Below are 15469 nucleotides of genomic sequence, written 5' to 3'. Positions count from 1 at the left end.
CTGCATCGTAAAAAGCCTAAAACCCGTAAAATTTGTCAGTACCAGATGATTAGCTGCTGCAGAATGCATGTCCTGCATTTTCACTGCCGCTCACTCCTGATTACTGTGGGATCAAGTCAAGGCTGTAAAATTGTCTATGTACTGTATATGTATACACACACAGGCTCTGAGATCGTGCACTGCTGCAAACGCAAAAGTAGTTTTAAGTAACATATGTGCATGTACTACTTTTTTTTTTAGATGTGTGTACAATACACGGAGATACAGAGCAGTGGTGTTGGTAGTAAAACAAAACACGCCTGTCGTAAGGTTTGGGAATTCAGTGAGTGATAAATAAGCACTATTTGAACATATTCCCACGTGTGTCTGTGTGTGTCAGTGTACACAGACGCAGATTTTATAAAAACACAACACACACAAACACACACTCTCTCTATCACACAACAAGCACAACTTTGGGCTGAGGCTGCATCAACAGACAAATTAGAAAAGAAATCCTGTTTACACGAGAAGAAGTGCATTCACAAATTATTCAATTCAATTATTCAAACTTTTTAAATTCACGGTGAAAATGAAAAAAACTGGAAAATGTCTGGAATTCTTCCTTCACTTCTTTAATTTAACAAAATGCAAAAAGATCCTCTCTCTCCTCGTTTGTTTCAGGTGCACAGACACAACCCTCTGCCCACCACGGTCACGTCCATCTGGTTTCCAAACAGTTACACGCACAGTTTAGTCGCATCATGTTTGATTCTGTTTTATAGAAGAGTGCACATATTAAAAAGCATTTTGATTGTGGCTCGTAAACGTAAAGCAAACACTAAGTTGTAAACTGCAATGAGACAACGCACTTGTAAACAAATTCATATTACAAAATAAACATGACTGCAGCTCATTGGCATCACGTGTACATGTTTTTGTTTTTTTAATAATTCGTCTGCAGAAAGCTCAGATTGAAGTTGTAAAAATTAAAGCACAGTAGTTTTAAAATGTCCAGATTATTGTGAGCTTCCTTTGAGACGTAGAGGAAGAGAGCTCAGAGTAGAACTGATGCTCCTTCATGTTGGTCATGTCCATATGGGAGGAAACCCAGAGCACGATGTATAATATGTCATCTGGTCTGGGAAAGTCTTAGGATCCCCCAGTAGGAGATTAGTGTGGATGTGACTGAACCCTCACCCCAGCTTTACTGCCCTTTTTAGTACAGTACTGTGTTCATGTGCTAAAGTTCATTCTTAAAACTCTATATACACACTGACTATTAGAGCCTTAACTGGTCTTGTATGTATGGCTGCTTTGTTTTTTTTCTCTTGTCCTCTCTTAGTCTCTCTGTGTAAAATGTAAAGCCACTGAATTATAAATGTCCATTGACTGGCTGAGCTTACGGCTCAATAATTAACATGTTCAAAGTACCGAGACATAAGCAAACTTATTAAAATGGATAATATACATGAAATGACCATTGAGAGCTGAAGATAGACACACAGACAAATAACAGATTGACTGAATGGAAAAAAGAAAGAGGCCGTTAGTCGTTGATGTCCAGGTGGACTTGAAGGTCAAGTGAACTTTCCTTTACGCTATATCAGAATGAAGAGAGAGCTGGTAGTGAAAGACAGGAACAATGTGAGTGAGTGATGGTAAAGAATGGAAGAAAGAGACTATTAAGAGAAACAGAAGAAGAGAGAAATACAGGAAAAGGCACAAACTGGAAGAAAGACGGGAACGAAGATGAACAAAGAGTGAAGAGAGGAGAATGATTTTGAAAGTGTCTCGTAAAGACCAGTGTTCAACCGAAAGCACGTACAAACATTTTAAACAGGTCAATCTCAAAATGAAAAATGATCCCTGCACTGGGATCTGGGTGCACCAGATTCTGCACCAGATAACTGCGAAGATGAACGGGTCGTGAAATAAACAGACAGAAAGGAGCAGGGCACTGATAAGAAAAACAAAATGAGGGGAAGGAGGAAAACTGAAGGTGACTGACATGAGAAAGAAAAAGGTTTCAGCATATTTGGCAACCAACGTTAGCTTATATTTCATGTCAATGCTGTGAACTGAAGCTGAAATAAGAGGAAAAAATAGGGGCAAGGATAATATAGAGAGATGAGACGCTGGAAGAAGGATTGCTAAGAGAAGTGAAGTGAGTGTGAGGGTGGGAAGGGCAAGAGAAAAGACATGAGAGTGATGAAACGGCAGAGAGGAAAGACACAGAAGGCAAAGAAAGCCAAAAGAGAATATGAAAGTAAAGGAGAGTGTGCAGGGAAAATCTGAGCATGATAGATGTGAAAGAAGAGCACAAAGAAAGTGAAGATGAGGAGTGGGAGACGGGAGAGTGGAACAGGGAGGGAGTCGGTCATCCCTGTAGTTCTGCTATAGGAGGAGGTCTGGACCTGCTACCTCTGCTAATGAGGACCACAGAGAGTGTGTGTGTGTGTATCTGGAGTTGTATTCAAGTGTGCACTGCAGACTGTAGAGGATGGGATCCTTTGTGCAGATGCTCGGATTTTCTGTGTACCTACATCTGTCTTTATGCTCTGTGACAGTGCCAGTATATACTTGGGTGGCTGGTTAGTGTAGTGGTAACATCACCGCCTCCCATGTGGGAGACTGGGGTTCCTTGTAATGACTTGTAAGTCGCTTTGGATAAAAGCGTCTGCTAAATGACTAAAATGTAAAAATGTAAATATACTTGTAAGGACCAGTTTAAAACCTACAGTAGACCTTGAAACATTTACTGACGTTCACCGGATGGTTTAGTAGTTGATTGAGGTTAAAGAACAGCTGTGGTCCAGTTTAATACAAAGAACAGTAACTTCAGATACAAATTTATTACATTTAACTAATCAACGTTTCACTGTGCTTCACCAAACTGCTGTTACGTTACCTGATGCCTGGAGTTAGTTGATTATTATGATAAAGATCATTTACCTATAATTTATATTCCTATATGTTTCAATTGCAATGTAGTTATTATAGTAGTAGTAGTAGCAGTAGTAGTAGTGGTAGTAGTAGTATTAGTATCCATGAAACTGCAATTGCTTTTCTGTCTCTGTCTCTTTGAACGTCAGTGTGTTGGATCAGGACCAACTCTGTGTTTCTCTGGGTGCTAATGAGTGTGTTGAGATTAAATTTGCTCTCCCTTTTTCTCTGTGTGTATTTGTGTCAAACACAGTTTACACATACTAAGTGTGATATTCATCTAATGTTGTCTTTACAACATATGTCTATACCTCAATGAATATGTAATGTTATACAGCTGCCACTTTAGTAGTAGTTTGTGCAGGTGGTTAGTGCGCTAATAGCAACAGGACCTCATCAGAAGCCTGTGTGTGTGTGTGTGTGTGTGTGTGTGTGTGTGTGTGTGTGTGTCCATGTGATTCGATCAGTAGTGATTCAGACTCTCGCTTTTAGAAAACTTTTATAAATGGGACACAGGAGGCTGAGCACATGTGACTGCATTGTCTGGAATTATGCATTAAAACTGAATAATACAAATCAATGCAGAAACTTTAATGTACTCAAAGTGTTTTATTTATTTATTTTAGTTTTATACGTGATGTTTATGCAACAATTTACATTCCAAACATGTGGATTTATATGTTTGATGTATATGTTATGTTTGCTTGCTTTCTCTAGGTAATTTTGTAACAAACACAGAATAAATCCCAATTGTAGTTCCAGGCACCTACAATTAGAAATAAATCAGAAACCACACATGTTGGTATTTGTATTTACTTATATTACTTTTATATATTCACTGGTGATAAATAACACTATTCATGTTTCTGTAATGTGCATGTGAAGATTGGCAGCCAATGTGGTTTGAACAGAAACAGTGAACTGTTTGATTTAGGATGTCAAACAAAGCTTCACCATCCTGTGTTTGTTTTGTCGGTGAAAAAATGTTTACAGGATATTCTGGTACCAACAGTATCAGTAAGTTCAGGTTGAGTTTAAAACTTGTTTATTCTGAGATCAGATCCTGGAAGAATCAGCTGCCTGCTCCTGAATAATGGACCCAGCAGACCTAGTTCCTCTGTCAGGTCAAACTATGTCCGACTGAGACCAGACGCTGCCGTTCTTAACTGGTTTGGTTTCCAGTTAAGGGGCAGACGGGGACAACACAACTCAAATCAAGCCTGTGTTTTGCACAAATACTATATATTTATATTTTCCTATATGCTGACTGTAAATGTGTTTTTCTATGTGTGTGTTTGGCTGGGGTAAGGTTAAAGTGTTTTGGAAAGTGGAATACAATTACAGCAGCTTGAGGGAGAACACAAATCAAATCAATGTGTGTGTACTTGTGTTGTTTTCTGTTGTTGTCATCATTTCCTCTAATTTACTTTGACAGCTCGCTGCAACCACTGTGTCATTTCAGACGGAAGGGAACGAGTTGGTGAAAGTGAGAGTGTGTTTACCTGTATGTCAATCTCCTACACGTTCCAATTTCTCTTCTTTGCCTTTGTCGTCATCGCTCTGTCCAAACTAGTTGATTCAATTAGGTGCAGACATACATGTAGGTGTCTGTGTGTCTGTTCATGTTGGGTGTGTGTGTTGAAGCAGTCGGTGGCAGCGTTGTTTTCTTCTATTTTTTTTTCTGTGTTCCTTCATGCAGACGTAAAAGTTACAAGGCAGGTTCCCTATTGATCATGTAGCAGATAATTGAAGTCACAATGGACCCTTCAAGAAAACGGTCCCACTCCTGTAAGATGTTCACACACAAACACAGGAACTCTTCGCTCATTCACTCCCAGTCACACATTTAGTGTCGTGTGTTTCTCACTTATGGAAAATGGAGGGTGATATTTACCTGTTGTGTCTGCCCTGTGCACAGACATTCACTGTTTCGCCCTCATTTAATCAATTGCTCACCTTTTCATTCATTTGCTAATTCATGTGTTTGCTTCCCTTCAGATGTTCAGTTGTGCTCACGCCATCACACACCAGGTTGGTCAGTCCCTCACCCGTTCAATCATGTTGTTGTAACATCGTCCCTCTACTGCCCATACAGTATTTAAATCTAAAAGAATATAATGCACTGTGAATTTCATGAGCACTGTGTGAAACTTGACAATGAGGAAGGATTTTGTTTTGAGTTGCAGATGTAGCATCAGTCCTAAATTTAATTACCTAATGCAAAAAATTATTCAAAGACTATCGTCATATAATTGATTTAATATTATATGTTGACTGTTGCACTCCAGAGAAAATAGTTGGAGCTCCTCCTTCTCATGTGGATGATCATTTAGAATCTTCTGTTATTTGAATCTAAATGTTTGCTGGTTACCTGGAATTTGTCTTCATCCACACTCTTTGTAGCTGCTGGAGCTTCTTATATCTCCACAAGAACTCACATCGTCTTCCCTGACTGATAGATCAATCCTTCTAATCTGGACTTCCTACGTGTTAGGCCAAAACGTTTTACTACTCGTCCAAGTAGCTTCTTCAGTCTGAAGGTAGTTGGTTAGTGACACAAATTTATGCTTCAGGTTTGGTTTCACTCCACCCCTGAACTGAAGAGACTCGTTAGGTGAAACAATGGAAGGGGACGATGTTAAGGATGTAATACTCACACCTCTGCTGACTCCTCTATCCCCTAAAGTGGGTCATTAGATGTGTCCAACCTGGTGCAGGTGTGAACTGGTCCTGATCTTTCTGATGAAAAGGCAGCATGATAAATAGGAGACAGGTTGTGTCTAAGTCCTCCACCTCTGTTGAGTGAGGGGGTGTTGATTTGCACATGCAAGGCTTCCCTCACCCCTCTCTCAAACCACTCGTCTCCTCTGTCCAATGTTTGAACCTCACTGTCCTCACAGCACACAGCTGATTCAGGTCCTGAGGTGTTACTCCTCCCAAGTGGCGGCTGTTTAGTTTCTCCAATGTACAGCTCAGAGCGTTCTTCACTGCACTGGACTGCGTACACTATATCGCTCATCTTGTGTTTTGGAGTCCGGTCTGTGGGGTGGACGAGTCTCTGCCCGAGTGTGTTGGAGGGTTTGAAGTAGACTGTGAGTTAATGTGGTCTGAAGAGGTACAGGCCTTCACACCTACTACAACACAAACTAGGAGTCATCAGGACCACGGAGCGCAAAACATCCCCACCTCCACAGAAGCCTACACGACCACAGCAAACTTCACAGGACAATCCATATAAACAGCGCTAAGCCCCCCCACAGGATTGAACAGATTGTATTTTTGACACTTGCTTGTGGTCTTTCTCGTACTTTATTCTGGTTTCCATTGGAGCTCTTTTTTCTTGTTTTAGCATTCATTGCCCTGTTGCTCTCATGCAAACAGCAGCGATTTCTAAATGTAAAACCTTTCAAATCTCACACACACCTCTAGCACCTCACAGCTTTGTAGATTTTACAACGTGTTCTCTTTATAAATATTTTTTTTTCATTTATCGTGCCTTCATTGCTTCTTTCACTCTCAACTGTTTCCTTTCTTTGTCAAAGACGGGTCTGATTTCTAACCCCAAGGCTCGTCCTATTGTGCGCACAAACACACAACCTGTGACCCCCCTGCTTTTCATATCACTTGAACCTGTTTTTTGAAGCACTAGTACATGTTTTCTTATTAATGTGCATCTCTATTAAGCATTCATCCTCGGCTCCATCCTCTCACCTCCTACTCTCTAGACACACATGCAGATGCACACACTCACGCAGAACACAAAACCTCTCACCTCACGACTTTGACTCTTTCCTCCCAGTTTTGAAGTATGAATAAAACTGCCTTCACCTGATACCTCAGCACTCTTTCTGCATTTTTGGTTGCTCCACCAAGCACTTTAGCTCACTCTCTCTTCCTTTCATATGCTGTACAAACACACACACCTTAAACGCATGTGCTGCAGATGTGCGTTACACTAACAAAACCCTGCCTACTTTCTCCTATTATCCAGGCTTATTGGGGTGGCAGTAATGGCATTTAGTATTTAGCCAGTGTGCTTATTTGCCTCAGGACGTGCCTGTGTGTGTATGACGACTACATGGGGGCAGATGGCGTATGTTGGCGTATGGTTTTAAATGACTTAATGGGAACATTTAAGGATCTTGGCATGTTAGCTGACAGTGGATGTAATACGACTTAACTAAGAGACAAGATACAAACGCACACATGCACACACACACACACACACACTTACTGAGTCATTCCGCCCACACACACCCACGGTACACACTCACACCTGTGTTTCCAGGCTTTCTCAGCTCAGATCCACTCAGACTTGCATACATTCAAAGACACAGTGAACCTAGCACACTCATGCACTTACCAACACACCACATACACACAATGAATGAATCAAGAGTGCACGTTTGAAGTTTTGGTAAAAGTACTTGCTTCCATAGCAACAGTATTAATTGATTAAATAAAAATGTAGAAAGATTAAAACAATTAAAAGTAAGACACAAAGAATGGTTGATATGCTTGGTTACCTTCTTCTCCGCACTCTCTTTCACACATGATCACACTAAAACATGTCCTTGATTTGCTCCCACACACAAACACACTTGAACACACAGTCACACTCAGGATCAGTAGATGTTATCTAAGTGAGCAGTAAACAGACTCTTTAGCGGCGGTTGCCTCAGGGTGCCTCCCTCTGGTTTGTGACTCCGTGGGTCCTGTCGCACTGTGTTAGCTTTGGCTGACATAAAAGGCTATAATGGCTGCTATTGGTGCCTCGTGGGAAGGAAAATCTTAACATGAGAAAGACAGAGGATTCTCATTGGAGCCTGTGTTCATTTATGTGTAAATGGTATATTCAGTTACTTCCAGTAGTGCGTTGACTTCTCTGTGTGTGTTTGTGGATTAAAGCCAGGTTGCTTGCATAATGTCAGCTGATATTGAGTTAGTCTGATCCATGTCGTCGAACCACACGTCTAAATGGACCAGATGTGAGCTCAAGCAGAAAAATCAGTCACTAATGCATTAGAGACCGACAACCCATTTACTTAGTAAAATTGAATCTTTAGTTAGTGAGCTTGTTAAATTCTTTTAAATCTGTTAACATAATCAGTAAACACATTATGTCTTCACACTGTGCTAATACGTCTAATTAACAGTCACTTCATAAAGTGATTGAAACACACTGTTGGCTGAGACAAGACAAAAGTGATCTACAGTTGTGACTACAATACAAAATAAAATCCTTGTACATGGTTCAAATTAATTATAAAGCAAATTACTGATTCGTGAAATCCATCCATCCATTATTCATTTATCCATCATCCTAACTGATAACTGATAAGGGTCGCAGAGCTATTGGAGCCAATCCCAGCTCTCACTAGGTGGGATGCAGGGTACGTCCTGGACAGGTTGCCAGTCCATCAAAGAGCTGACACAAGTCCTCCAACTTAAATTCCCATATATATTGTTTATATATTGTTTATGTTTGCCTAAAGGTTAATACTTTCTGTTTGGTTACGATTAGTCAGACTCCACATGGAAAGTTTGCAACGTGCTGCTCAGATTTAACTGATTCAACAGTTGGTAAATCTCTTGAGAAAAGGTTATTGACTTTCAACAACTTTCAACAGTGTCCCTTTACATTTTGAAATGTGTCTGACTATGCAACACTACACATCACACTCACACAACCCATTAAGTCCCCGTTATGAGAAAAGTGGGAGCTATTCTGCTTATTAGACTGTAGTGAGACAGTTTTTTGACAGCAAAGCCATTTACATCTCAACTGCAGCAGCAACAACAACAAGACATCCTTGTAATTTCTCTGTTGCCTATTAATTTGTCAACAATAACTGCTGCTGTTTTAATTGAAAAAATCTAAATTAGCATAAAAACTGTCACTGGCACTATAACAATAAGTGACACAGTGAATAGTTGCTCATAGATTTTCTATAGCTGGATTATTACAGGTTAAACTTAGAGAGCAGATCTAAAAACAAAAAAAACAACTCTTCCCCACTGATGAAATAATTCATTGGAAGTCGATCATCAGGAACAAATTGAGGCCTTCTGCTGAAGCTAATTGGGTTTTGATAAATGAAGTTAATCAGTCATTTAAAGCGAATGTGTGAGGAGTAGATCCTTAACTCTGGAATGATTTGTCCTTCTTAAGGATTACTGCTACTGCTAATCACCACTTGTGAGCTAACTGACCACAGAGGAGGATCCGGCCAAAGGGCCGTCTGATGGCTTGGGCCCCTGGGTTTGTGGCCTCTGGGCCCGTTCAGTAATCCAGCCATGATTCACTGTGAGTGAATAAACCGGGAGAAGAAACACTTTTAAATAAAAGAAGAAACGTTTAGCTGCTGCTGACAAAAAGAAGATGACAGTCACAAACAGCAGAGCAAAGAAATTCAGCAACTTATGTTTCAATAAATATTGATATTGAACATTAAATAATGACCATAAGCGGTGGTTGTTTCCTCTTTGTGTGTGTGTGTGTGTGTGTGTGTGTGTTGCACACTTTGGGCATGGTGTAGTTGTTTTATCAATATTTTATCATTTTGGTTACTCGAATACTAATTAGCAGAGATGAAGGGATTTTTGTCTTGTTTTGGTGTCACATTAATACGTGCACACTCTCTGCAGCTATAACTCAAACACTCATAAATGAGTACATGTCTCTGTCTGCACACACACACACACACACACACACACTCTGGCTTCCTCCCAGTCACATACACTTAGAGGCGCAGCTGTATTATGTTGTCATTAAGGCTATTTTATGGCACACAACATGTGTGTGTAATTATGTTTATGAGATGAGATGCAGTGAGGGTGGGCGGGTGTTTTCCAAACTAGATCGGGGGCACTGAGACACACACCAACCCACAAACACACACACACACACTCGCCTACTGCTGTGAGCCACTTTTCCCTCTTATCCCCTGGATAGTGGTCTTAAAATTGCAGATCTGATTTTGAATATTGATGCTGGATCCCCCTGTACTCCCCCCACGCCTGTTTATTACTCAGTTGTAATGAGATCACTTTGATTTCTTTTCATTTCTAATGAGATCACTGAACAACGAGGGGGCGATAAAGGCTAATTATCTCAGTATTGATTAATTTATAACAGCTATTTTCATATCTGTAGGAAAAATAGTGTTTTTCCTACTTATAACCCACTGCTGGAGGTTGTTTTTCAGCAGAAAACACATTTTTTCTTTTTACTTTAATTTCCCAGTTGATGTAAGTCTTGCTTGAAGAAACATAATCTAAAACTATACTGTACATATCTGGCATTTTACATTTTAGACCAATCTTGACTGTGGTGATATCCTATTACCTTCCTGGACCAGATGGCCAGATGGTTTAGGAAGGAGGCAGAGTGCAAGAGAGTAGTGTGTTTCCAATTTAACACAAGTTCCAGATGCAACTGAAAATCAGGAACTTAACCCTTATGTTTATCCATTTCAGCAAGTTTTGCAGTTATGCTGCAGGCCTCATTAAATCCTCCTCCTTCATTGTAATCTACAAAAATGTGCTGTTGAAGTCAGAAAGACCAAACGGTTTTCTTTGGTTTTGATGATGTCTCAACTGACAAATGTGCTTGCAGAAGATGACACCAACAAAAGGAGATAAGAAACAAATCATATGTAAGCTTAAGTGATTTTGTCAATAAAGCAATGATGATCCTGATGAGCATTTCAAATGCTTCAAAACAAATTCAAATGGTTGTGCGTCAAAGCATATGTCTAATTAGGGAAGTGAGTTTATGTGTGTGTGCTGAGCTCTAGGCTAGCAGAGAAGGCTAATGCAGTGGAAAATGTGTCTTAGCCGGGCCATGAAATAACGATGAGAATCTGTGACTTAATCATGTTGACACACACAGAGCGCTCTCTTCTCTGCTGCTCACTCTCTGCACTGCCTCACTTCCTCTCTCCTTTCCTTTCTTTCTCGCTTTCTTCGGCCGTCTCCTCTTCTCTTTAATTCTGAACTGTGGCAGTGTCGGTCCTGCACCGAATTGGTTAATTCATGCTGAAAACCTAATTAGTGTAATTTTGTTAAAAATACAAACACGTCTAATAAAAGTTCTGTTTTCAAACAAACAAACAAAAAAAATTAAAGATGATAACAAAGATGAAAGTTGCTTTATTTATTTAATTTATTCACAAATATGTGACGACCAGATGTTAGAAATAATAATAGAATAATAAAAATAAAAATTAAGTCAGTGTACATCCTGTAAATGTACATAGTTGATTAAACTAATAAATTCAGCCACATCTAAGTTCAGATAACTTTCTAATGTTATTATATATGCAGGCAACATGTGGGCGTCACCGTTTGTTTCTTTATTGTTGTGCATTTTATTCTCTTTGTCCTTGCTTTCCAGTTTACTTCACATGTTTAATCTCGTGAAATATCCCTGCATAATCCTCTTTTTTATTATTTCGTTCTCTGTTTAGGTGGCTGTACATTTGAAGAGTCATACAGCAGCTGTGGGTACAGTGTTTCTCTGGGAACCAATGGATTTACGTGGGAACAAGTCAACTCCTGGGAAAAACCCACCATGGACCCTGCCCTGCCTACTGGTAGGTGTCTGCATACCTGTATTATGTTAGGTGGGACCACAGCCCCACAACCACATGATCAAGTTATTTTTTGTTTGCTTTGGGGCCACTAAACCTGCCTTTTAACATAGGACGGATAGTTTTATGTTGAAATCCCTTTTTTGCATTAGGGGAGAAGCTTTAGATCTTAACTTCTCTTTCTTGTTAAATCTCCATCCCGTCTTCCGTCCCTCTGAGTTGACTGACTGATATAACTCAGTAGACAGATTGTGACGTGGGTGACCCCAGCTGGGGCTCTGTCCCCGTCTGTCAAACGCCAAATGGCAATCAGACGACCCATCTCATTCTCTTACACACTTGTGCCCTTTTGCTCTCTGTCTCACCCACTCCCTCTCACACAGACAAACACATGCTTGTCTTCCCCTATCTATTTCTTTCACACTTTCTGTCTCATATGTGTCTTCCCCTGTCCATCACCTGCTTCTCTTCTCCTCAGTTATTTGACTGTTTATCAGAAACTGCACCACCAAGGAAGCATTAAAGTCACAGTTATGTACATTATGAGAACAGCAGTAAAGACGATCATTCATTTTCTTTTTCAAACTATGTAAGTCTGCAAGTTTTAAAAATGAAATTCATATCTAACACATCCATTTTGAGGATCTAATGAAGACTCTAAGTGTTCTATCTTTTTGTTTTGTGGCCTTGGCATTGAATTCAATGCTTATGTTGAGTTTGTCCAAGCTGCTTCTGAACAGTTGGAGAGAAGTTGTTTGCAATATCTCCCTGTTGACGAATAGACAACTAATTCTTTCCTCCTTCAGACATTAAGATAACCACAGAATCTTGCCCCCTTTCTATTAAATATTTATTGTATTGTTCTCACATTGCTCCCAATAATACCATACCCTCGCTTCTACTCTTTCTCTGGCTCATATATTATCTCTCAGTCATGTCAATTACTGCTCTCATGCATCATCATCATCGCTCCCTCTTTATCTTTTCCCATCATTGTCTCTGACACGTCAGAAGTGGTGGAGAGACACGTCTGTCGGCCACAGTGCTCACTACACTAAGATCTCTGCCTGAAGATCTGATACGATTTAACGGGCACAAGCGTTATGCCAGTCCGTCTCTCTCTCTCTCTATATATATGTCTCATGTCAGTTATCTGTCTCATCTGTCATTGTGGGTGGTGGTTGTCAGAGGCGATAGCCATCACGGCCTATGAGCCCTTCTTATCATAGACAACTTATCGACTGTGTGCTGCCCTGACAGTTTTAGATCTGATAAGGCAGGACAAGAACAAATTGTCTGTTGTTCTTTTTGTCTTTTTGTTTCTTGCTGGTAGATATATTCTCATGATATTAAGTCTGCTCAATCTCAGACTGCTACATTATATTAATATTATATATATTATTATTATTATATGCAGCACCATATATCCACATTTTTCTTCAGTATAACTGTCAGGACTGACAAAATGTCTTATTCATACTGTAAAAACCATATTATGTCCAAACACAATGAATTGAGGAGTCAATACTCGTTGGAGAGCTGGTTTGCATTTCAAACGTAGCACGTTCACGTCTTTTGATATGTATAGTCTCCAAGCTTGGTTTTGTACATGGACAAAACACTTTACAATTGTCTGAAAGCTTTCTAATGTTTGACTTGTTGACCACCAGGCCGGGTACAGAACGTACATGAGCAGAAGCCAACTAACAGTTTTGCTTGTGTCTCTGCTTCCATTATTGATGCAGTTATCATAGAAACCTCTTTGTCGCCTCACCCCCATAATATTGATGTGGTTGATACAGTTGTCATCGAGCGTAACCCGCACTCGACACCTTGTAGATCTGACAAGATTGGATTGGCACCATGGCTCTGTCCATATGTCTCTGTCTCACCCACCAAACAATATGTATAATATGAACCACCCCCACATGTCTGATGCAACATAGACTTTTCTTAAGAACCTAATGTTTTGTGTAGCTATTGTTAGATTAGCTAAAGATCATGTGTGCTCGCTTGTGAGGAACTTTGAAGTGGAAATGGGTGAAACAAAGCCCTAACAGTCTATTTATGTATACCGTAAATTAATGCATTTTTTCTCTTTATTATTTTGATATGGTTATATTCAGCATGATAAGCATGAACAAATAAAAAGCCATGGTAGTAAATGTATTTCACTGTCAAACTTTAACAAACCTTCAAATGGCCAAAAATTGAGCCTGTTTCTCAAAAGAGAAACAGGCTGTTTGACTGTTTTCTGTGCTGACTGCCTGGTCCTATGCACACAAACACACACTTATATTTCATACCTCCTATTCCCTTCAAACCTCAGGCTCAGCGAGACAAACTCGCTCAGGGAGCGAACATGAAACATCAAAGCCAGTCGATGTTTTCAGCACCCATCAACATGGCCACAATCTGAAACGTTAAGAAATGATCAGAGAGAGAGAAGTGAGGAGTAAGAGTAAGGAGGGGTGAGGAGTGAAGATGTAGTGACAGGAAAAAAAAAACCAAGTGGGTTTACAGGATGACGGGGGAATGTTTTAATAAATGGAAAAATGAGGAAGAAATGCCACTGACGTACTTCAGCATGTGAGAGACTAATCAAAGAAAAGTGTGCACACAGCTCTATTTGTCATGTTGTGCATAGACAGACGTGGAAAACATTCCTGGTACTCTTCCGTAAAAGTAAGAAGAAACGACCGAAGAGCCACAACAATTAGTTGATTTTAGTTTTATTATTTTTTCAGTTAATGTTATTTCAGTGACCATTCTGGGTTTTTCTTAATGGAAGGGTACAAACATTTTTTTTCCACGTCTGTATTTGCTGGTGTGTATCTGTAGGCACATTAATACGCTGTCAAGTAAGTATCTCACATGCATACTTAAAAAAAGGAAAACGAGATGGATAAAGAGAAAATGGTGATGACTACTGAAAAGACGACACAATTAAAGGAAGTTTGAGATTTTCTTCCAAGTAAAAAGGCAGAATAAAAGAACACGCCAGGACAAAATTGGAGCGACTTTAGAGGATGCGGACAGAGTGAAAGTGAGATAACGATTGACAGGAAGGCTCAGGAAGACTGAGAAAATCTCTCTATTCGCAGTAGAATACAAAGAAAGACTTCACAGAACCATGTAAATGGAAAAAGACACAAAAGACCCTGACAAAGGAGACAGACACGCATCCAGAAAGATAGATGAGCGAGACAGAAACTATGAAAGAAACCAAAAAGAGACACAAGGACCGAGATGCACTCACAGACTGACACAAAGGCAGAAAGAGTTTTGCTTAATGACTCTCTTCTTATTGACCAGTTCAGTCCAAAAATGCCGTTTCAGCACAGACATTTAAAAATATGCACTCTCTTAAAGGTTTGTCGTAGGGTTCACACGCGGTTAAGAGCCCTGGGTGTTAATTACCATGTTTGATTTGATTTCTGATTATTATTAGGATCTTTTGCATAGCAAGTTGTTGCTTCACAAAAATAACTAAGCTAATTAAACCAACTGATATAGTCTAGTGTTCGTACTGTAGCTATGAACATTTGATAAAGGAACTAATGTTAGCACATACATGTATGTAAGTAGCTACAGCACAGTTCGTTTTCAGATGGCAGAATTAAGAGCTACTCTGTGCTTCAGCAACCCAACACACCAACATTCATTTTACATTTAAGTACTGGAAATAATCATATAACACTTTTATACTTTCACGATAATTAAGATTAAAAAGACTATTTCAGTACAGGATTCTTGAATGTTGCCGGAAACTGGAAGATTTTCAATAGTCACCAACAGATCCTCTGACCGTTCTTGCAGGACCAGGTTTGAAATGGTTTTATTGGCACAGATACAAAACTAAATAGACGGAGAGCTAGTCGGGCTCAGGTGGGAGTGGAAAGACACTTCATTCTCTCACAAAGGTGGAATAATCACAAAGCAATAGATAT

General features: G+C 39.8%; 1 protein-coding gene across 1 annotated transcript in view; it reads left to right on the top strand.

Moving 5' to 3' along the window:
• Positions 1-15469, top strand: part of ptprt (protein tyrosine phosphatase receptor type T) — a 236773-nt gene that overhangs the window by 25068 nt on the left and 196236 nt on the right. The window contains exon 2 of the mRNA XM_026347177.1: positions 11397-11522. Within this exon, the coding sequence (XP_026202962.1) occupies positions 11397-11522 (126 nt within the window). The remainder of the gene's footprint in view (positions 1-11396; positions 11523-15469) is intronic.

The sequence above is a fragment of the Anabas testudineus genome, chromosome 5 (assembly GCF_900324465.2).
Source record: "Anabas testudineus chromosome 5, fAnaTes1.2, whole genome shotgun sequence".
NCBI classification, from domain to species: domain Eukaryota; kingdom Metazoa; phylum Chordata; class Actinopteri; order Anabantiformes; family Anabantidae; genus Anabas; species Anabas testudineus.
The sequence above is the reverse complement of the archived record's forward strand: the minus strand, read 5'-3'. Positions and strand labels throughout refer to the sequence as shown.